The sequence below is a fragment of the Semicossyphus pulcher genome, unplaced genomic scaffold (genome assembly GCF_022749685.1).
Source record: "Semicossyphus pulcher isolate SPU_LCO1_2020_fin unplaced genomic scaffold, fSemPul1.0.p SCAF_3, whole genome shotgun sequence".
Lineage (NCBI taxonomy): Eukaryota > Metazoa > Chordata > Actinopteri > Labriformes > Labridae > Semicossyphus > Semicossyphus pulcher.
In genome coordinates this window covers 11,964,504-11,987,316 of record NW_027211704.1, presented here as the reverse complement: position 1 = coordinate 11,987,316, position 22,813 = coordinate 11,964,504, and the positions used below count along the sequence as shown (strand labels likewise).

Below are 22,813 nucleotides of genomic sequence, written 5' to 3'. Positions count from 1 at the left end.
CTGATGAAAGCCTTTGCATCTGCACAATATAGTATTATTACAGACTGGGTGTCTGTGGCGACATTCGCAGAAAAAATCACAAGCGGCGCCCAGTTAGTGACGCGTTTTCCATCACCCAGCAGTGGTCGGTCTGCCAGAGTAGGCGGAGCTAAGCGGCTGCTTTTCCGGTCTCTTCAAGTGTTGCGAGTAAACAGTAAACTACTATGGCTGAACAAACAAAGAAAAGATGGATGACTACACATACAACTTCAACATTAAGTGAAAATCCAAAGAAAAAGAAACAAATTCGACGCTCAGATGAAGGCAAACGTTTCAAGCTACAACCGGAGACAACTGGAGACAACCGTTGACGTCAGACATGCAACACTGTCTGGATATCTGAGAAGTGTGTTCCCGCAATTGCCGTTTATCGCCATAGGTGCCGCCAAAGAGAATGAAACGGAAATCTTTGAAATTAGCACTTAGCACAGGTTAGACAGCAATATTATCTGACAGTATCATTTTGAAACTGAAATCCCCTTGCATTACTCTTTACATTCAACAGTTAACACTGTTTATGGAGACATTTTATAACCTCTGTCGTCTCAGAGCCAGAAAAATAAACTTTTTGCAAGAAGAATAAATATGAACTAATGAGGTAATTCTATAATATTGAATTTCTGTATGTATGTACATTAGCTTCTATCTTAAGACCAAGTAAGGAACCTTTTTAGAGGAGTTGGCTTTTTCAATCCTTCATTCATTGTTATATATGCACTTATTATTTGGTTATAATGTTTTTACTTACCTCTCAGTCAGTTTGTCATAAAGGAAAAAAAGGCTCAAATTAGCACTATAAGGTGACTAATGAGCTGTTTATTTATTCATGCATCCACAGGTATCTTAGCAGACAAGTATAATGCTCCAAAATATTTCAGCACAGCCACTTTCCTGTGTGCAACTTTCTTTTGGTGGTCAACAATCTTGTTTATTTTAACTAGGATTTTGTGTAACGGGAAAAGCTCTTTATCCGATTTACTCCAAATCCTTAATCTGATTTTTCACTTTCAAAAAAACGTTGTGTTCATTCATCGCCATCACGTACACACAAACATACACGTACACGCCGTCTCTCCCACACATAAATTTAGGGCACATAGACACCGAGTAGTTCAAGGCCTGGCTTCGTAAATCAGACAGCCAGCTTATATGAACGTCCACTTAACGGCACCGTGTGTGGACGGTGGGGTCACATACCTCTCACACTGACAAACGACTGTGCAAAGGATGATGGGTAAGGTCAATGCCTCCATCTACACAGTGTTTATCCCTGTGTGCTGCATCACTGTGAAATGTCTCACTTTGATGTCAGTGAGCCTCTGTCGGTAATTACCACCAGCATGCGATAGTCCTTATAAGGCCATGAAAACAGCTTTAATGACACACATATTTGACAGTCACAACACATTAATGTTAACTAAGAACAGAAACTGTGTCACTGCAGCTGTGCATGTGGCTGAGATGCCAAAGAGTGAATTTGTTTAGGATTTACATGTTATACTGTTGGTGCAGTGATACTGAGGACAGCTGTATCCATTATGCAGATTCATGCACAGACACAGAGATAGGGACTGAAAGACAGCACTTGTGCTAATATGCTAACACATTTTATTTAACACTGCATATAAAAAGATAAGGGCAGTTATTTGCTTATTTAAAAGAACACCTTGGATGAGCTCACAGTGCTGTAGTTTACCAACATTTCTGTGGAATAGAGCTGTTGAGATGATTATGCAGACTGAAGGACAGTGACGCAGAGAGCAGGATACTTAGCGGTATTTTACCATTTCAAAGTTTAGAGGGTCTTTTCCTTTTTTTTTCCTCCACAGTGTTATTTCATTCACAATTAACTAAAATGGATAAATAAACACAGAAGAAGAATATGGCACATTTTCAAAGCCACGAAAAGAGAGAGAGATGGTTTCGCCCATTCTACATTCCTACAACACCCAGCGTGAACTGCATCCCTTCCTCTGAAAGGAACGGCCCAGTGAGAGACGCTGGAGCAAAATACTACCGTTTTCCAGTCAGGGACATTGATCGCTGCAGGCAACGGCTCAGAGCGGTACAGAATCCGAAATACGACGAGAATATATCGGTGGATCGTCTAAAAAGTCTGCAGTCTAAATTTCAAACCTGACGATTTTAAACGAGACACGACATCGGAGGCGGGCATCCTAGATTGAGGAAGTATAGTTTAGCGAGCGGATGGCGTCCTCCAAAGGAACAGTGTGAAACTGCATTTTTTTCCTACCATAATGGCGTTAGCTCCCTATAATAGCATGACAGGACTGAGGTTGAAATCGGCGAACTGGCCCTTTAACAATGGCTCTTTTACTTTTTATTTTCACTTTTAAGAGATGGCTACTTAAAAGAGTCATAATATAACTTAATACAACAAGAGAGGAAAAGAAAGGAAAAGTAAAATGAATAGAAATGCCTGTTTCGCTTCACACGTTTGCAAATAGGTACAGTGAGGTATTTAGACACAAAAGAAAGAAATCAGATATACATACATAAAACATAATAGATTTGACTTCAATTCACTATTTTGGCAAAACGTCTCAGAGGTTTATTTTTCCCATCGTGATATGATGATGTTCAATTGTAGATTTAAAGAGAAAGTAACCTTTTACATCTCGTTCCTCCCCATTGTCACATCTGTGCAGTTATTTCTTGTAGGTCAGCCATGTATCATCTATATTTTGGTTAGAGCCTTGTACCCTTCTGCCAGCAGTATACCCATTCAATATCTGTCAATACCTTTTACTTCAGGGAAGCTAAATATCAATTAAAGCTGGTCTGTATATCTTTCTGATTCTCTATGTTTTGGCCTTCCTGAGGTAGTTCCTATGGAAGTTGTTAGCAGCTTTCTCAGTCAGAGGATTTCCATGATCATACTGTGCCTTCATATAGGGAGTGATGCAAAATTATTTCTACTGCAGCGTTTTCACATTGCTGTAGTGCTAGAGGACACATGAGCTGCAAGTTCTGCCCCAGCTGGAACTTGAACCAGAGACCCTCGGCCATCACCGTGTCCCCTCCTAATTGGTTCTTTATTCCGTCAGTGCAAAGAGGCCAAACAAGTGTCCTGCTGGATGACAATGTGGGCGATACATGGAGGCATAGTGAACCCGAACAGTCTCCGGGCCTCCTGGGCATGTTCTCCCTGCATGAATAATTCACATACCGCTGAATTTAGCAGCGTGTGTGGATCAATGCAGTGCAAATTCACTGAAGACGCTTTTCAGACGCTTTGATCTCGTTTCCTGTGCAAAAGCGAGGTGAAAAGCAGAGCTGAGCATCGCCTTTGGAAGCAGGATTTGGGGATGTTGCGATAAAGAGCGGACTAATTACTGGGCGAGGTTTGCTGTGATTCTAACGCTGCAGGCTGCATTGTGTTTCAAATATCATATTTCCCGTATGAAAAGCAACGCTGAAGAGCTCTTCACTCTCTCTGTATGTCTTTGGGTGTTGACCTGACCCAGAGTATAATCCAGGCAGTCTATTCAGGAAAGGGATTTTCTCTAAGCCGTCACCTAGCACCGAGGCTGTAACCTCCAGCCAGCCCTGCACCGCGTCCTGGCACGCAGCCGCCGCGCTGAGCCGGGGCCTCTCGGCGTGGAAGACTCCCTGCTGCTGAGATACAGCAGAGAGACAGAGAGAGAGCTCAGTCTGCTAAGACCATTGAGCTCCAGATTAGAGTCCATATTGTTCCTCTTTTACTGTCCCTTCCTGTCTGTGTGGCGTGTCTGCTTAAGCTCACTACATGTTTTTGAACTTGTAGTCCCAACTTTTATTAGAGGCCATCTTTATTCTTTATGTAGAAAAAGTAAACTGGATTCTCCTCAGTGCAAATGTTAAAGAAGTATATTCCTCTGTGCCACAGGCCGCCATTGTTGTACAGAAATACATGTATGAGCCACACTGTTGCACTGCGTTATGATGAACATGGGCACTGTAGGGAGTCAATACTTTATATGGCATCCTACATTGGTATCCAAGCTGGGAGACAGGACCTCCAGAGGTTCACAGGAGACATCTGAGGGGTCCTGAGATGATTCATAAGTCAGAGAGAAGAAAACAAACTATTTTCTGTCCTACAACTTTTTTTCATGTGAAATATTCAAACATTTTACAACTTAAGGTATTTAAGTTCATCTTAGACAGCAATGTCTGAACTGCTCACAGCTTGCAGACCTATGGAAATGATTCCGCAGCTAAAAATAGTCCCGAACAGACGCAGTAATTACCTTTTTTAATAAGATCTGCTAAAAGACTACAACTCCCTGCTGTTTTAGGAAATTACTTTATACTTGTCTCATAGATTTACATCTTCAGTGGGAATCAGTGGGCTTGGACCTACAGTATTGTATGTAGCACAGACAGAGCAAGTGCAAAAGGTGGGCGTTATTAAGAGACAGTCTAACACATTATTAGGTTTGTTTGTTTTCATGGGATTAGTCAGCAATAAAAAAAGTAGAACACCTCCTTCTTAAAGCAATATACATTGTTATTCATAATCCGGGACCATTATTAGGAAGAGAAAGCGGCCAGCCACTGAGGCATCAGCCAAAGATGATGAAAGAGAATCTCTGTATTGATCTAATCCTGCAGGGAAAATCTGTGTGATGCCATGATGGGAGTGTGTTTCCTCCTCTGTTCCCCTGTGCCTTTGTTCTCTCTGTGCCTGTGTCTGGGGCTGCTGTGCTGTGCAGCTGTGCTTGATTATTCATGGGTATCGATACAGCTGAGAGCAGTGGCGCGTTGCCATATTTAAAAGTGCAGGAATGCACCTGTACCTCTCTGTCGTGAGCTCTGTGACTGCAGAGGGAGAGTGATGCTGCGCTGGAGGTTCGGTTGGTCTCTGGATTGTTTTGCGTAAGCAGTTGTGGCCTGAAGCAAAGCAGGAGAGTAAGCTAGGTCACCGATATGTTACTGCAAAATCCATAATGGTCAGAGGTAATCCTTATTAACACCTAATAATTTATAAAGTGTGTTTGCCTTCTGTTCAGACCTGCTCAGTGAGTAAAGCTATTACACCTTTTCCTGAAGGCCTGGATGTGTTGAAACAGCATCCAGACTTAATAACCTCAGTAATTTAAAGCTTGTTATTCAAGAGAAAAGAATACTGGTTGGCTTGGCACCTAAGAAAACAAACACATCCATGAGCAGTTTATGATGTTGCACATGTGCCAGGAAGAAAGATGGCGTGCAAGAGTCCCGACAGGGTGTTACATTTCTCTCTGTGCTCCTGCATGCTGAGAGTAACCGGCATGTGCCAATCATCAGAGCTGCATGGAAAACTTAATGTGTGCTTTAGTCTCTTATGGCAGCGTTTTCTTTGCTGATTTTACAACATTAAAAAGTATCATCACGTTAAAGGCGTCATCTATTCGTTAACAAATTAGACGTGCCTGTAAGGCATCGTAACGAGGTTTTCACTACTAAACTGATTGACAGGTCTGCATGCCTTTAAGTCAGTAATGTTTTTAAACACAAAAAAGAAGCTTTATTTTCAATTGTGATCAGTCGAGAAACAGAATGCAGATTTTTTTAATGCTCAAACGCCTTTAACTGATAAAACTGAAGGTTTGCAGGTTGAGTCAATAATGCCTGCATAGTACTTTAGTTTTTCAGGGTACACGTATCTCAACTGTTTACTGTCTTTTTGTTTCATTTTTGCTCTTTGGGCAAAATTCCCTTTTACATAATCTTACAACTTTCAAGGTAATGTCATGAGAACTACTTTAAAGTTGTAATCCCGAAGATCTCAGTTTCGTTCTCTTTTGCGGCACCTGTGGTGATAAACGGTAATTGCAGGAGCACACATCCGAGAGATCCAGACAGTGTTGCACTTTGCACAAAGAAGCTGAATGGTAATCCCAGTCTTTCAGAAGATCCACTCACTGGTTGACTTTTATTTATAAGGCTTTACTTGGTCTGGTCCCATCCTACCTTGGCGTTCACCTTGTTAGGAACCATGGACATTATAGTCTACGATCCAATGACTTTTTTACTCTGACAGTCCCTCGTGTCCGTTAAATCAGATGGTACGCTCATTTAAACTATCTTTTTTTTGTTCTTTATTTTATTCACTGTGCGAATGTTTGTGTTGTTATGATATTCGTGGTGTTGTGTTTTGTAAAATTTCTGCTGCCTCTTGGCCAGGTCACTTTTGAAAAAGAGATTCTATATCTCAATAAGCTTTTACCTGGTTAAATAAAGGTTAAATAAAAAATAAATGTGTGACGTCCTCAGTTGGCTCCGGTTGTAACTCTTGATTTTCCTCGCTGACGGTTTGCTTTCCTTTTCAGACTGTTTGCTTCATCTGAGCATCGAATTTGTTTCTTTTTCTTTGGATTTTCACTTATTTCTGAAGTTGTATCTGTAGTCATCGATCTTTTCTTTGTTTGTTCAGCCATAGTAGATTACTGTTTACTCACAACACTTGCAGAGACCAGAAAAGCAGCAGCTTAGCTCCGCCTACCCTCTCTGGCAGACCAACCACTGCTGGGTGATGGAAAACGCGTCACTAACTGGGCGCCGCTTGTGATTTTTTCCGCGAATGTCGCCACAGACACCCAGTCTGAAATACTGCAAATGCAAAGGCTTTCATCAGTGGGCCATAGGCTCAATCACCGTTGTGTTACCTCATTCAGCGTTAGATAGTGAATGACAGACATTTGTTTAAATGAAAATCTTCAAGATTATCACTTTAAGGGACTGCGATATTTTTTACAATGAATTGGAGGCTGAGTAACTCTGTTGCTTGTACCCTGCACACTGCAGGTGTTTTATAATGTCATGGCATAGTGTTTCTAAAGAACAGCGTTTTTTCCTTTAACCTTTACACATACATTTTTTTTTATTTCTGCCTCTGTCTGTGCTGCAAATCAACCTTTCTTATAGCTTTAGAAAGGTGGTAAATCAATGGTCTGATGTACCTGGTTGTGTTGACAAGTCAAGTGCGGTAAAGCAACTCATATTAAGTCAGCCATTAATCCGTCTATTACCGTCTTGATGAAACTGTTTAAGTCATCAATCCACAGCTTTCCAAATGTGGATGCCGTCTTCAGTTTACTTCCGTTTTCCAAAACCGGTCATAGCGGACTTTGAAAACCAGCACAAGTGCATATTGAGTGGCTGGAAGGGTGAAGTTTGGTACTTCTTCTTACCAAGATGACTCAAACAAGTTAATCTGCTAATTGATTAATTGTCTAGTTGCAAGTTTAGTTTTGTAAAGTATTAAAATTACATGATTCATCTAAAATTAAAGCCTGAAGCCTTGAGCAACGCACCGAACCCTCTAGGTTGGGTCGTTCTCTGTGTGGCAAGGGTGTGTTTATGGGTGAATGACAGCCACGTTATAAAATCATGGAAAACTCTAAATTAAACAGTACACAGTAAACTGCGGGAAATGTTACGTAACTGTTTATGGGCTGCTTCTCCCCCCAAGGCCGGGAGTTTCAGTTTGTCGTGTACACTACATGTGATTAATTGAAACACTTTTGTGGTCACAAAACCAGATTTCCTCTGAATAGACCTTCTGCAGTTTGATGCTCCCTCCCGGGGCTCATTCTGCAGGTGTGTGTACCCAGAGGTACAAAAGACATTTGTGAGCCAGTAATGCCTCATAGCTCTGTTATGTCTCACATAATTTGCCTGCACACACCCTGGCCACTTTTTGTGCCAGAAGTGAACATCTTTCTCTTCTTTTCTTCCTCACTGTTGTGTCCCTCCCTGTGCAGCTCCACCCAGACATGGCCGGGCATGCACAACGCTGTTTGTTCTTCATACGCACTTACAGCAAGACTCACAAATCCATGTCATTTGTCAACCAGAACATCCAGCTCAAAGCCTTTCATTGTGATTGTGGAGAGGTCTGGCTCTTTAAGTGGAGTGTTTTTACAGCTTATGTCTTAACAGTTTTTGTGCTTATGCTTGTACTGTATATTAAGTCAATAGCTGGAGGAGCGGGCTATTATGTGGATTGCAGTGAATGAAATCAGTGGGAAAATCACAGGTTATCAGCGGGGTTTGCAGGATGTGGGGTGGGGTCGGACTGCAGGGGGAACTGATTTTCTATCACAACCCTGTGTCACTCCCTCTGCTGCAGGCCGAGCTAACACGCTATAGATTATTCATTCTCGTCCCTGTGTTTTATTATTGTTGCTTTCGCATTGCACTTTCCCCGTTCCTATCAGAAAATTCTTCAGCAATTTAGAGACTCTTGTTGTCAGAGACTCTTTTGACCTCCTGCCAGATCTGCCAGAGGAGACGTTTAACTGTCACACGTCATAAATAACAACAAATCATTAAGTTCAGGTTGGTTTCAAAGCGGTTACACCTTCTGCGTGTCCCTACAAAGATTTATCACTTACAGTTTGTGCAATCGCTGCCATTATAAACACTTATATGAGTTCCTTTAAAAAGCAATTATCCCTTTTTTTTGAGGTTACTCATAGGTCATACCTGTTAGCTGGAAACTGGTGGTAATTGCTAGTGAATGATTCTGTGTTTGTCTCCCCTCTGAAGGGTTTACAGCTAACCTGACAGCAGCATCCCTCAGGCCAGAGAAAAGAGGGCTAGGACAGGCTGTGGGAGTGAAGCAATTAGATAATGCATGTGCACAGTGCAAACAAGTCCAGCTCACACCCATTTTGTGGGGAAACGGCTGTGTGGCAATGCAGCGGGGACGGGTCAGGTCGCAGGATTAGACGTGTTACAACACCGGCTGCTGATTATCTGTCAGTCCATCAGCGTGATGGGAGGATCGCTGGTACCAAACCCTCTATTCAGAGAGGTGCTTTGATCCGTGCGTATGAGTTGTTAAAATCTCAAGAAATAATTTGTGTCTATGTGGATGCATTTCACTTAATTGCTGCTGTGTTGTGTTGCAGCTGCGAGATTTGACTCTGCCTGCCTGAACTTGCCCCACAGTTTAAGTCAACAAAAAGTAGTTCCATTGAGCGAGGATTTATTTAAGATTATACGTCATATGAAGTTTTAGTTTGTTAATGATCCATGAAGATCCCTTCACACAGATGCAGCTTATAAAGACTTTATCCCTGTCTGAGTGCATATAAACAAAATGCTGTAAGAACCTAAATTAAAGGATGTCTGGTTTCAGACTGATAACGCTCAGAGATTACACGTCCCTTTATTTAAAACCTCTCAGCCTCGATGTTAATGCCCTTTTATCCAAAACATATGTTTCATCTCGAGCTTTGACAAGTTTGTTTAGTGTATCAACTAATATAATAACAGCTCGTCTTGATGTAAGAAAGTGCTGCACTTAGTTGGCCTGAAATCGATTTCAAAGCTAATCATGCAAATAATTGCAGGATAATAACAAGGCTCGGTTATTATTACCAAAAGATAGAAGATTTGTCAGTTTCAATGGTTCCTCATAATATGGGTCAGACCATGGTAATAAACAATTTCATCCCTGTAGACGGTCATTGTTATGCATTTTTACACATTACAGCATATCTAGAAGTAGTTGCATTATGAGTTGCTTTTCCCTTACAAATTCCATCCACACAGTGGAATCACAGAGCTTCTCTAAATGTAGTTCAACATGTTCATTAACGTAGATAATTTCTTATTTATGTTTCTGTTAAAGACCATCTCTAGTCATGTTTTAAGACATATAAAATGCTCTGCTTGCAATAATAAATTGTGTCTGATAAGTTTTTTCTGCAAAATATGTTAAGTTTCCTTGTAAAAATCCTCCCAATGCATTAAAATTCCCCCTATCTGCATAGTCCCCGCCCACTATACACATTTCCAACCGCTCCCTCCGTCGCGAAAACAAAACACGTCTCTGCCATCGTTTAGTGGCAACTTGTTGAAACTTCGCTAGCTTGAAATGTAGTAATTAGTAGTAGTAACTTTAGCGTCAGTCAATAGTGAGTTTGCAAACATTACTATGACGGTTACAGCTGGCTCGCGCATCGCCAAAGTGGTTGCCATTGGTTGGACATAATGATATGCATAGCGTCACCCCATCCATTAACGGGATTGGCTCCTTAGGTTTGTGACATCACAAACCTGCCAATCTGAAAACGTGTTGTTCAGCCTGTCCTTGGTACACTGCATTTTAAAAGCAGACAGGCCCAGCCATGGAGATGACTGCTTATGTTGTCCCTGATATGTCTTGCAGCACATGAAGAACACCACATGGAGATGTTTACAAGGTTAAAAGCTTGATTTTCACTGGAGGGGGGCTTTAACTTATATCAATACATTGCGAAGTATTGGTTAATAAGCCTTGAGATTTCAAAAGTAAGTAATTAAGTACAAACTTATATAAATCCAGATATACATTTTTTAGTACGAGGAGTTGACCAGTCACAAGTTGAATAGCCGTGAGGAATGTTCTTCTCTCTTAAATCTCTCTTTAATCTCTCTTTATTTCCTCCCTGGAGGAACTATCTCAGAAATGAAAAATGCTCAGAGAGAGACGTCTCTAGCAGCTTCCAAAGCCTTCAGATAAAGGGGAGCTGTGCAGTCTGATAAAGAGACAGGAAGAAATGACCAGTTAATTAAGACACATTCCTCATATTCCATGGAGGAGCTGACACAGTAGACATATTTCACAATCTGAAGGTCTAAAGTTCGGCTTGGACCAGTCTGGTTTACTGGAAGTCATATAAGGAGGACTGTCAGTTTCTAGGAAGGGACATCAGGGAGTCATTTATTATGCTTCTAGTCATTTCACCATGTAGTTAAGACAAGCATTGTAGTTGCTGGACATTTAGTACAAACAGTCAGTTGTTTGACTAAATATTTACAGAACTAGAACCAATAATTAAACATTTTTTTGGCTGCCTTTTGTTTTGTATGTATAACATTCAACCACAAAAGTGAGTATCATTTACATAACAGTGAACAGAAAGCTGTTTTGTATTAGACGTTAGCTTGCAGAACAGCTCTTGGGGTAACAAGTTTGTTTGTCGGTCTACCATATTGATGTCAACAACTGGAGGATACATTGCTATGATTTTGTGCAAGCAGTAAAACGTTTAAGAGGTTCAAATGTTCAAGAGGTCCACCTTTTTGTTTTTCTTTAAAATATTTCAAAGCCTATTACATGGACGCTTATGAACACATCCCCATTCTCCAAGGAATAGATTCTGAAAATAAATATACTTTGTTTTTATTACTAATTAACGTATCTAATCATGCTTACATTTTTAACTGAGATGGTTTACATTATACCTGCTAAACTTCAACACGCTGCATCATATATGTGAATGTTTTGGCCTGTCAACATCATCATGCTGGCATTATTATTGAGAACATGTTAGCTTCTCAACATCAACATGGTAGGACTATCTATGTGAACATGTTAGCATGTCAACATCAATAATTATCATTGTGAACTCGTTAGCATGTCATCATCAACATGCTAACATTATCATTGAGAACAGGTTAGCATGTCACCAACAATGCTAGCATTTTCATTGTGAACTTGTTTGCATGTCAACATCAACATGCTAACATTATCTTTGAGAACATGTTAGCATGTCAACATCAACATTCTAGCATTATCACTGTGAACATGCTGGGCTGCTGACATCAACATGCTAGCATTAATACTGCGAACTTGTTAGCATGTCAACATCTACATGCTACCATATCAATAATAACATGTTAGCATTCCTACTTCAAAATACGAGCATTATAATTTTGATGTGTTAGCATGCTTACATCAAAGTACTAACTTTACTTAAATGCCAATCAATCAATATGCTAGCATTGTTGTTGTTGTGTATGTTAGCATGCTGTCATCACCCTGCTAGCATCATCACTTGTTGAGCATGGCAACATAAGCATTTACCTCAAAGCACCACTGGTCCCAAGTTCAGCCGCCCAAAGCCAGCTGTTGACTCTTATTCCTGTTTCTCCTGCTGTCAGACCTGAAACATACAAAGTATTCAATGTATTTATGATAAATTGAGAGTTGGAAAAACAAGGAAAATTCTTACCTATAATGTCAGATATACCAATACAAAGACATATTGCTTTCCAAAACATACTTCACAGCAGTAAAATAAAACTGTAAATGTATTTAAAATGCTTTTGTAATCCATGACAAAAAATGACCAGAAAAAATACCTCATAAGATAAATAGAAATCAGTACAATAATGACAAACTGTGTTTAACACTGTCCCCTGTAAAAGCTACTAGCAAAATGTGCTTGCTCCCCGAGGACCAATGAAAATAGTGGCCTGGGAAAAATGTGTGCGGTCACTCGGCAACAGCAGCATTCCTCCTGCTCGGCCTGCTGGTGTCTGTGTCCTGTCTGCGTGTGGAGGGCTATATTTAAGTCTGCTCGTGCTCGTGGATCATGAAGAAGAGGAATCATCCATCAGAGAGGGAAGATACTGCCCGACATCTTTGCTCACAGTTTACATGATTAGTTTAGCCATGAATTAATGTGCACGCACTTCCGACGCACAGTTTTCATGGACACAAGATGGCTTGAGAAGATGGAGCGATGGAGGACAGTGTGTGTGTGTGGCTTAGTGTTATGGATATGGGTTGAGGTCAGAGAGGGAGGTGGAGTCAGTCGTAACAGGCAAATGAAATGAGTGTTGACCTTGGTGCGTTGTCACGTCAGCATAGACCCCGAAGCCGCCAGACATGGTGGGCTCCTGGGCTGCTTTTCCTGCCAATTTCCCCGACCCACTTGCCTCATTAGCACGCTACACATGTGTCTCTGTGGAGTCTGGGGGTGATATTGATTACAGAGAGTCATGACACACAATCGATGACCTACTATAGTCAAACCTCCCCCTTTTTTCTTGTCTCAGGAAAGCCAGACATTGCTCACTATTTCACATCTCTGTGCCACAGATGCCTCTTCCCATCACACTCCTCCTATCCTGCTGAGATTATTAGAAGAACCTGTTCTGAAAATAAATTACGGCCGCGGCTTGTGCTCTAAGATTGGCCACACAGGGTGGGGAAGGCATGCTGTCACGGAGAAGACATTATAGACAGCTATAGGGATCCATGGGAGGAATCACATGCGCTGTGGACACTCACAGGTGATCTATCAAAGCTGTCAGTGGCCTCGTTTCATACGAGCAGCTTAGCTGAATGGGTGTTTGTCCTGCATGTAGCCAGATGTATTGATCCTTGAATCTGTTATCATATAACACTTCCTGTTTTACTATCGCCTGCACTCATGAGAATGAATTTTAATGGCCCTATTAAAATCTCTTCAGACTAAGAGTCTTGGTTTAGAAAAGACACATGACGATATGTTTCCTCACAACATTGACAGCTGAGAGAAATGATGTCTCTTCTAACAGGGCAAAGCATTATTATTGACATTCAGACATCAGATGTAGGTAGCCGTAGCACTGATGATGGTGAGGAAAGCTAATTCTGATTTGTTTTTATTATTATTGTTACACAGTAATATTGTATTGCTAACACAGAATTCATGAACTTTATAGACTTAGACAACGCAGATTCACACATACACTGATTAAGAAAAAGTATAAGTGCCCTCACACATATACTCAACAACACAACTACACTACACTGTTGTCTTTACACAAACACACACAGTAACACACAAACACGCTCTTAAATATTCAACAGTCTTTCATAAACAAATTAAACCTTTTTTTGTTTGTTTTTCTTTTCCTTTTAATCTGACTATAATTTGATGCTTTGGCAATATTGTCTCTAATACATTAATGCAAATAAAGCATATTGAAATGATTCATATATATAGGTAAAATAAAAAATAAAAAATTACCTTTAACACTTTCAGAAAAGTGTATTAATAAAAACATATTTTTTTGTGTATCTACATGTTGTATTTAACAATTTATGTTGGATTTAAACAAGGATAACAACAGTTCATATTTAGTGTTTCACCAGCTTAGTAGGTGCACCGAGCTAGAACCAATGAATTCTAAGATTCTAAGATTAGAATTTGTGGTAAAATTGTATTTTGTTCAGGGGCGGATCCAGAGGGGTGGCCAGGGGCGTCCTGTGCCCCCCTTGAAATCTGATTGGCCAACCCAGGTGCCACCCCAAAATCCTAAACTATGGTTGTCTATCTGCCTTGTCAGAGGCGTAACATGTGGCACATTTCCTTTTCATAGTGAACAATTAATTGAAATTTAAGGGAAATCGAATTATGGCATACTGCAATTTTCAAATCGCAGGAGGTGCAATATTTGTTAAAGGTAGAATTTGTGTCAAAATACCATTTTAATTTAAATAGTGTGCTGCAGAGCTGCACATCCTACACATCATACACAGATGTAAGTATCAAATATATTTGTTTGGTATAGATCCCTGCAGAAAACAATTGTTTTTCAATGAAAATGACAATAATGATGTAAAAATAATCATTACCTTTAATATCGCAAATCATATCAAAGTTGCAATATAGTAAGTCAAAATAATCACAATAAGAAATAATTTCAAAATAATACATACTTCACATACTTCATGCCATCCCTGCATAAGTCATTTCCCCAGTTGGGCCACCCCAGTCAAAAAAGTCTGGATCTGCCCCTGATTATGTTGTCAACAGAAAGTTGATTCTGTTATGTAAACTTACCCTCACTGATATAAATGAGAGCAAAGCACCAGTACTACATTTCAGGACCAGAAAATTCTGAGAACCAAATAGTTTGAGGCGAAGCGAGACCTTGGGAGTGAAAATTGAATGTGATGATTTAATTAGAAGGTATGTTGTCTCTAAAAGGTGTAATCTGCTCTAAGACATAGGATTAGTGTTCAAGCTTGTAATCTGACGTCAGGCCACAGAGAAATTCCGATCAGTAACATGTAACTCTCTCCAGATCATCGTATAGTTGAAACAGGGTGTTGTCTGATTCTAACTTTTATTTGCTATGAGCAACAGAGGCTTCGAGGAATGATATGCAACCACACCTCTGAGCTCTCCCCGTGCTCCTTTGGTATTTACTGCACGTTGCACAGCAGTAAAATGGTCTCACACTGTACAACATGTGATCATTAAAATAATAATTTATAATTTCATAATCAGCTCCGAGATACAATCTTTCTTCTAATTCTGGCTGAGGTAAATCCAACTTTAAGATTAAATCATTATGGCTGCCATAAAACTGTCACCATGAGCACTGTCATCAGAAAGCATCAACACGAGAACATAAATGCATCAGATTTGGATGTGTGCATGTTGTATCCACAGGAATGGTGATGGGAAATCATAAAGCAGCTCGCGTGCAAACATTACTCCTAGACATACCACACAAGGCAGGGAGTGTTCGCTGGCAGGCGCTGCAGGAATGCTATTGTTCAACAGAGGAAAAATTGTATGAGAAAAAGTTTGTTTGATGTGAGAGACAGATTTTTTTCTCCCTCGGGGTTGCAGAGATTTTATTGAATCACAGAATGTAGTTAAGATTTTATTGTATCCATTTAAAACTCAAGTGTGACTAGTTAATCATGCAATACTGCTTTAAGAAAACAAATACATTCTGTCCATTTTCAGGTAAGATTAAAAGAAATCTAGCTAAAATGTTAGGAAACTGGGCGACAAAATAGAAGCGAAGCACGGACTATTTCAATTTTCTTTATTAAACTTAGATTGTATCTTTTTGTGGCTCCTAAAATACTTCCATAATTAAATTTCGGTTTTGATTCCTATCTGTGTTTTTCCCTTCTAAAAATGGAAAGGAAACCACCCAGTTTATTGCAGCGGTTTCCGTTGGCCTGGCTGCCTGGAATATCACATCTGTAACACCGCACACTGTCTGATTTATTAGAGTAAGATTGCAGAGGATTTCTCAGGCTGTAAACAGATGTCCATGAGCCGACACAGGCTCCAACCCTCCTGCTGTCTGTGTCCTTGTAAGGAGACCCTGGGTGTGTTTGTCTGATTGAGTCACGCCACAGGTACAGGAGAACTGGAACAACTGTTATGGCTGAGACGCCAGATAGAATACTTTTGCCAAACTGTAGTGTCATCTTTGTTTGGATAGGACATTTTAATCTGTGTGCTTGAGTACAGTTTTCAGTAGGACTTTTATAGGTAGCTGCATTATAACTGCCCACAATAACGTTGCAAGCAGTCCTGTCAGTGACTCCATTATCTTTGATGGATGACATAAACAGTCTTGACACATCGTTGACACAGATAGTCTTTCCCTCCATCAGTAGGTCGATTTAATCATGCTCTCCAGTTATCACCCTCACTAATAAAGAGAGGAGGACCTGATGGTTTCTTCAGGAAGTGACAACACAAGTGATGCAGATGCTGTGACACACAGATTTGTGTCTGCAGAGGATGCGATGCAGTCGTGAACTCCGACGACCTCAGCCAGAGTCCTGCGGCAGACAGCCCGAGTGTTGTGGACACAGTAGAGAAGCGTTGCCAGCGTTTTTTTAGAAAACGAGGCTTCAATCACAGAGCGAGCTGGCACGCCCTGCCGAGGAATACTTCTCCCTAATTAGACAGTGTACATTCAGAGGGACCTGAATAGAAAGCCTTAGAAAGTGAATCACTAGTGACGCATGTTGCAATACTTTTAGTCATGTTTACATTTCTCCATGGCAAGGGGTATAGGTAATGTCCCAGAATTCAACAGTGGAACTCAGATGTCAGCTTTCTCCTTCCAGTAAACATTTTTGTAAGACTAGTACACACATATCTTCCCACTGTCTCTTCATCTCATTCACACACACACACACACACACACACACACACACAGAATAGTCTTAAATTATCCCCCACTGTCGTCGTCCATGTGCTCCACAGCAGCTCATCCTCACACGGCTGTCTGACACTGCGGTTACTTCATATTACTGAATGAGCTCTTCATTCATTCTAAACCTCAAACTGTCTTTTGGGAAGCCTCCGTGACTCAGCATGCTAGTGTCTCATATCTCAGGGAACAAGATAATGTGTGTAAAGACCAAGCTGAGCTGACTGAAGCAGTACAGGCTGAGTGTCGATGCCTTGCGTCCGTACATACTGTAAAGGCAATTAAGGAGACTCCTCATTTTGTTTTCACATATCTGCCATAGTGCAGATAAGTGATATGACAGGAGAGGGCAAGAGAAATGTGTTGCTAATCTTAGCTAGCAGCCAATGAAGGTGGAGTCTGGTCATTTATTTTTAGCCATGCTAGCAGAACTAGCCATGCTAGTTGGTCAGACCATAAACTGTATAATACATACAGTGAATGGTCAAAGATATCTCAACTGTTGGATTGATTGCAATTTAATATGTACATGTAATTGTACAGTTGTGTTCCTGCCTGGATGAACTGTTATCACTTGTGTGATCCCCTGATGTTTTGTTTAGCTACATCATCGTTTTAGCTTTGTCATTGCGAGCATGTTAGCGTGGCACACAGAGCTGCTATTACGTCTGTCGGCTAAGTCTTGTGACATTTTATAAACCAATAATGTGAAACCATCATCAAGTAGAAAAAAAATACCATAGAAAATTAACTTTATCTATATAACTATATAAAAAAGATACAATTCTGACCAGCCTTAGCTGCTGCTATAGCATGCTAACACTCCAAACTAAGATTGTAAACATAGAAAACATTATGCCTTCGTAGCATTAGTGTTTTAGCTGTTTTGTGAGCATTAGCATGCGTAACAGATTAGCAAGCACGTCTGTAGGCTAAGTTTTGTGACATTTTATAAACCAATAATGTGAAACCATCATCAGGTAGAAAAAATACCTTAGAAAATTAACTTTATCTGTATAACTATATAAAAAAGATACAATTCCCACCAGCCTTAGCTGCTGCTATAGCATGCTAACACTCCAAACTAAGATTGTAAACATAGAAAACATTATGCCTTCGTAGCATTAGTGTTTTAGCTGTTTTTGTGAGCATTAGCATGCGTAACAGATTAGCTAGCAAGGCTGTAGGCTAAATCTAGTGATATCTTATAAACCAATAATGTGAGCTGCTGTTTTTAGTGTGACTATCTGCCCAACTGTCGACTATGATGTGATGAATTATTCAATCTACCTTTTCTTTAATAAATACTGGAATTACCAATGGATTTGTACAAGGGTTAGTAGCATTGATACAGGTAAACGTCTATATGTGGAGGTTTTATCTCTGTCAATATCATAAATAAAGATTTTCACTTGCTGTAGTAAGAGTTTGTAAACAGACTCTTCCCTCCTCCTGAGACTTCACGAGGAATGTTCGCATGAAGGAATTCAGGCTGCAGTATAGGAACACTCCACCCTTCTGGGTGTGTTACAGCTCAAATGTCCCTCTGCAGACTCTCAAAGGCAATTCATGAGTAATGTTTGCTGTGCTCGGAGAATGATGGGACTCCATCCCCTCTATAGTTTTTTATTGAGGCAGTGGGATTGTAAAGATAAAGAGACCGCACAAAGAAGGAGGGAGACAAAAGAGTGAAAACAGGAGGGGGAGTGGGTGCGAAGCCACACTGTCAAGGGCATTTTGTAATAAGAGAAGGGTGTATTATCCCCACAAAAGTAGCATGAACCTGCTTGGTGGCCCCCAGGAGACCAGGCCCAGTGAGTGACCCACCTCTGTGCTCTGTGTTGCAGATGGGAAGAGGAGCTGTCCAAACGGGAGCAGCTGGAGTCCACGGTGGAATCCCTGCAGCAGGTTGGAAAACATAAACAGTATTATATATTCCACAAACATGCTCATAAACAGATATTTGAAGTCTCGCCAAAGGTCGTTTAGACAAGAAGCACAAATAACATCTGAGGAAAAAGCGTGTGCACATAAATTCTGCAAAACTGCTACTACAGCACATGCATAAACATTTATATATAGCTCAATCCCTCATGGTGTTTATTCAGTGTGAACTCAGCAGACCTGGAGCAGAAGCAGCTACAGCCAGCAGGATGTGTGTCACATTATAACAACCATAGTACAAACCCATCAGGAAGAGTCTGCTGGTCCAGATATAGATACAAACATCAAATATCACCAGCAGGCCACCATTATGTTTCTGTTCAGGAAATAGATGTAGAGGCAGAATCAATTTAAAGTGTCACACCTAGAAGCTGTTTCACAACAACACGCAGCATCCCAGCCGGTGTGAGTATCTCATCTGGTCGGCATCCTTTCCTATCTCTGCTTTTGCACGAATCGATCGCTGACAGCACGCATGTTTGTCTTAGATTCTGGGTCAGCAAAACCCCCCAGATAGAGAGGTGGAGTGCCATCCCTCGGGGGCTTTAACCTTTTAGAGCACACAGGCCGATGTCGCTGTGTGTGGAGGAGCTGGAAATCTCTTCAAAGATAGTAAATTCAGCGCAAACAGCCTTTTATTCTTCAGGGCTCAGAGCCAAGAGCTGTTACCTTGGGCTGATTTCATTCTGAGGCAAAAACTTACACTCTTCTTGTAACAGAATAAAGTGAACAAGATAAGTCTTCTTTTAGCCTGTGTAAAATTCAGTTGATGGCCCGCGTTAACAAGCTAAGAAAGTCAAGCATTTAGTGTGCGATTTCGGAAACAGTGTATTTTGGAAAGTGCTGAAAAAAATCTAGCTTTCTTATAAACTACAAGGTTCAGAGGAATTCTACGACAGGTGTAAACACCTAAATTGGTGAATACAGTGTAGGTCTAATGTTTGTACGGTAAGTAAGAAGCTACAGACAGCAGCCAGTTAGCGTAGCTTAGCATAAAGACTGGAGGCACAGGCAGAAACAGCTAGCTTAGCTCTGTGCAATTGAAACAATATTCACCTGGCAGGCTGTGTAAATACATAAGGTTGTGTTTTTATCTCAGGGGGTTATGTGTTGGACTGACACCATTACGTTCCAGGAATCTCTGTTGGTTTACTGGCAACCCTAAAATAACGTTGTGGAAGCCACTACACCTAGCCAACAAAGAGTTGGGCACTTTTAACCAACGTTCAAACCACAGCTTGACCATTTTTAACTTGTTTTTTTAATACAAATTAAACCAAAAATATATAACGTGTTAGATAGTGAGTTTTACAGAGGCTGCCAGGTGAATTTTTTGACCTTTGGATACTGCCAAGCTACCTGTTTTCTTGTTCTGAGTCTTTATGCTACTGTAGCTTATGTTTACCTAGAAGCATTAATGTTGTATCGATCATCTCGTCTAACTATTCACAAAAATAAGCACATTTCTGAAATATTAAACAATACGGTTCTGTTAATTCACATACAAGAATTCTACATGGCTAAAGTCCTTTATATGGATACAGCACCCGGCCAGAGTTCACATTTGCGTCGTGGAAATTTGGAAAGGAATAAAACTATAACCTCCGGATGCTGATCATAAAAAGCTAAAGAGTAACCAATATAAAAAGGGCCTTATTTAAATGCGACACAAGTCTGTCTTTTATATATGTGTATGAGTTTATAATGTCTGCTATAAAGATTTACACAATATAAATGTTAATTAAACTTTATTCTACCAATTAATATTCCCTAACTTTGGTAGGCAGAGTTTATTGTGGTTAAATATTTTCCACCAGCCCTAATAGTATCTTAGTTTACCTGTGTTTTGCATGTTTTAATTCCCTCACTGTGACTTCCACGCAGAGCTCTCAGGAGTCATCGGAGGTGCGGGCCGAGCTGAGCGAGAAGGTGGACCGACTGAAGGCTGAACTCGTGGTCTTCAAGAGTCTGATGACTGATGTAAGTATTTGTTCAGCGCTTAGGTTGACGTCACCCTCACTTCCCCGAGACTGACAAAGCTCTCACGCCAAAGAAAAAGCGCTGTTTTAACTCCCATTCTTAAAGCAATCCAATAAGCTTTTCAGCAGTAGTGTTTGAAGAATGTACAGTTGTTTTCCTGCGACTGTCTGATAAAGGCTCATTCATACAACCCTGAAAAGAACTTAAAACACACCCAGACTTCCTTCCATTTCGGGGTGTAGAGAAAATATATAATGGCAGAATTCCTCCAACACAATCCTTCATTGAAAATAGCTCAAATAGCAGCTATAGATCAGGATCATTTCCTGTTCTGTACAGTCCTGTATTGTTCCCTGGCAGGCCTGCTCCAGTGTGATATACAGCTGTAATATACTGCAGGGGGTTCAGTCACAGCTTGTGCTTGCTCAGGGATAAATATAGGCGGATGTTGTTGTTGTTTTGGAAGCTTTATTGTTTCATGCTTATCTTCACTATTGGCATCTGCAAGTTTTTCATATTATTTTCTGTGCTTGACTTCGTCCCCGATGTGTGGCTCAAGAGACGGGTAAGTAACGTAGAAATATTGGATCTCTTCTGAGGCATTTAATGTGTCAGTAATTCTAGAGGTGGTTAGACATCCTGTTCTCTGTGATATGTGCTCTAGATGTAGTGACCCTATTGTCAGTGCTGATTAAAAAAATCCTCCCAGTGTTCAAACATTCACAAGAGCAGGAAGACAATTATACAGTATGTGTGACACTCTGCATGACCCGTATCTGCCAACCAAATCTTATCCAAACATTAAATCATTATGTAAACTGACAACGTTATGATGACTGCTTGTTTGAGTTCTCTGTATAGATTGATGTTGTATAATAATTCATTTGTTTAACCATTTTAATTTAACAGTGCAATCCTGACTAATATTAACAATAATGTAAAGAGAGTACTGACCAACATAAGAAGCAATAAGAACAAAAAGGTGATTTTTAAGGTATGAACAACTTGCTAGTTAAATTTAAGACTATAAAACTATCACTTGGTCAATACAGACATTAGAAGCGGTGAATATTAGATTGCACAAAGTATAAAATAGGCGAAATACAAACAAAAAGTTATAATTAAACTTTGAATTGTATTGAAATTACGTTGTAAATAATAATAAAACACCTGTTGAAGAAATAAAAATGTAAATAATAGGATAGGTAAATATTTAGATGCTTGATGTATAATTCATTATTAAAGGGGGGGTATTATGCTAATTCCAAGCTTCATATTTCACTCTGTGATACCTGTGGAGTAGCTTAGCATAATTTACAGTTAAAAAAACACTAATTTTTCTCACACTGTGCAGCCCCTCATACAGCCTCTGCCTGAAACGACTCAGTCAGCTCTGTCCCTTTAAGAAACCCCGCCCCAACAAGCCCACTTTCTTCTGATTGGGCAGCTCTCCGAAGCCTGCTGAGGCTGTGATGTCACAAAGTGCAGCGTGTAGAAAAAACAGTCTGAAACCTGGCGTTCACAGCAGTTCACAGAAGCCTGGGGATTACTATAACATACTTTTACCTACAGATTTGAAACTTCACCCGACTTTAGTCTGGACAACCAACGTTATAACATTATATATATGTCTTAAAATGTAAAACAGCATAATACCTCCTCTTTAAGAGTTTAAGGAACAAACTGATATGGAGGCGGTTTTACCAGTTATGACTTCCTGTCAATTCTTAAACAACTCAATGAACTGTTGTATGTAATATGACCATAAATCTATCACTTACTGTCAGTAAACGTCAGTCCTTCCCCCGCCACAGGGAATCAAGTTAATTTACTGTGTGTGTGCACTGTATCAGAAGATGTCTAGATTGTACACATCATCTCATACAACTCTTCTTACCCCTGCAGCAAATGTCGGACCTGGACACCCAGATCCAGGAGAAGGCCCGGCGGGTGGACATGGACATCTGCAGGAGGATCGACATCACCGCCAAACTGTGCGATGTGGCTCAGCAACGCAACTCAGAGGACATGTCCAAGATGTTCAACGTCAGTCCTGCCAGATCGCTTCCAGAGAGGGTGGGTATACATCTGCTGTCTCACTGTTTGTCAGTAACAGCAG

General features: G+C 40.4%; 1 protein-coding gene across 1 annotated transcript in view; it reads left to right on the top strand.

The window, feature by feature from the left end:
* Positions 1-22,813, top strand: part of iffo2b (intermediate filament family orphan 2b) — a 33,903-nt gene that overhangs the window by 3,797 nt on the left and 7,293 nt on the right. The window contains exons 2-4 of the mRNA XM_069677771.1: positions 18,618-18,678; positions 20,599-20,694; positions 22,600-22,770. Coding sequence (XP_069533872.1) covers positions 18,618-18,678; positions 20,599-20,694; positions 22,600-22,770 — 328 coding nt within the window. The remainder of the gene's footprint in view (positions 1-18,617; positions 18,679-20,598; positions 20,695-22,599; positions 22,771-22,813) is intronic.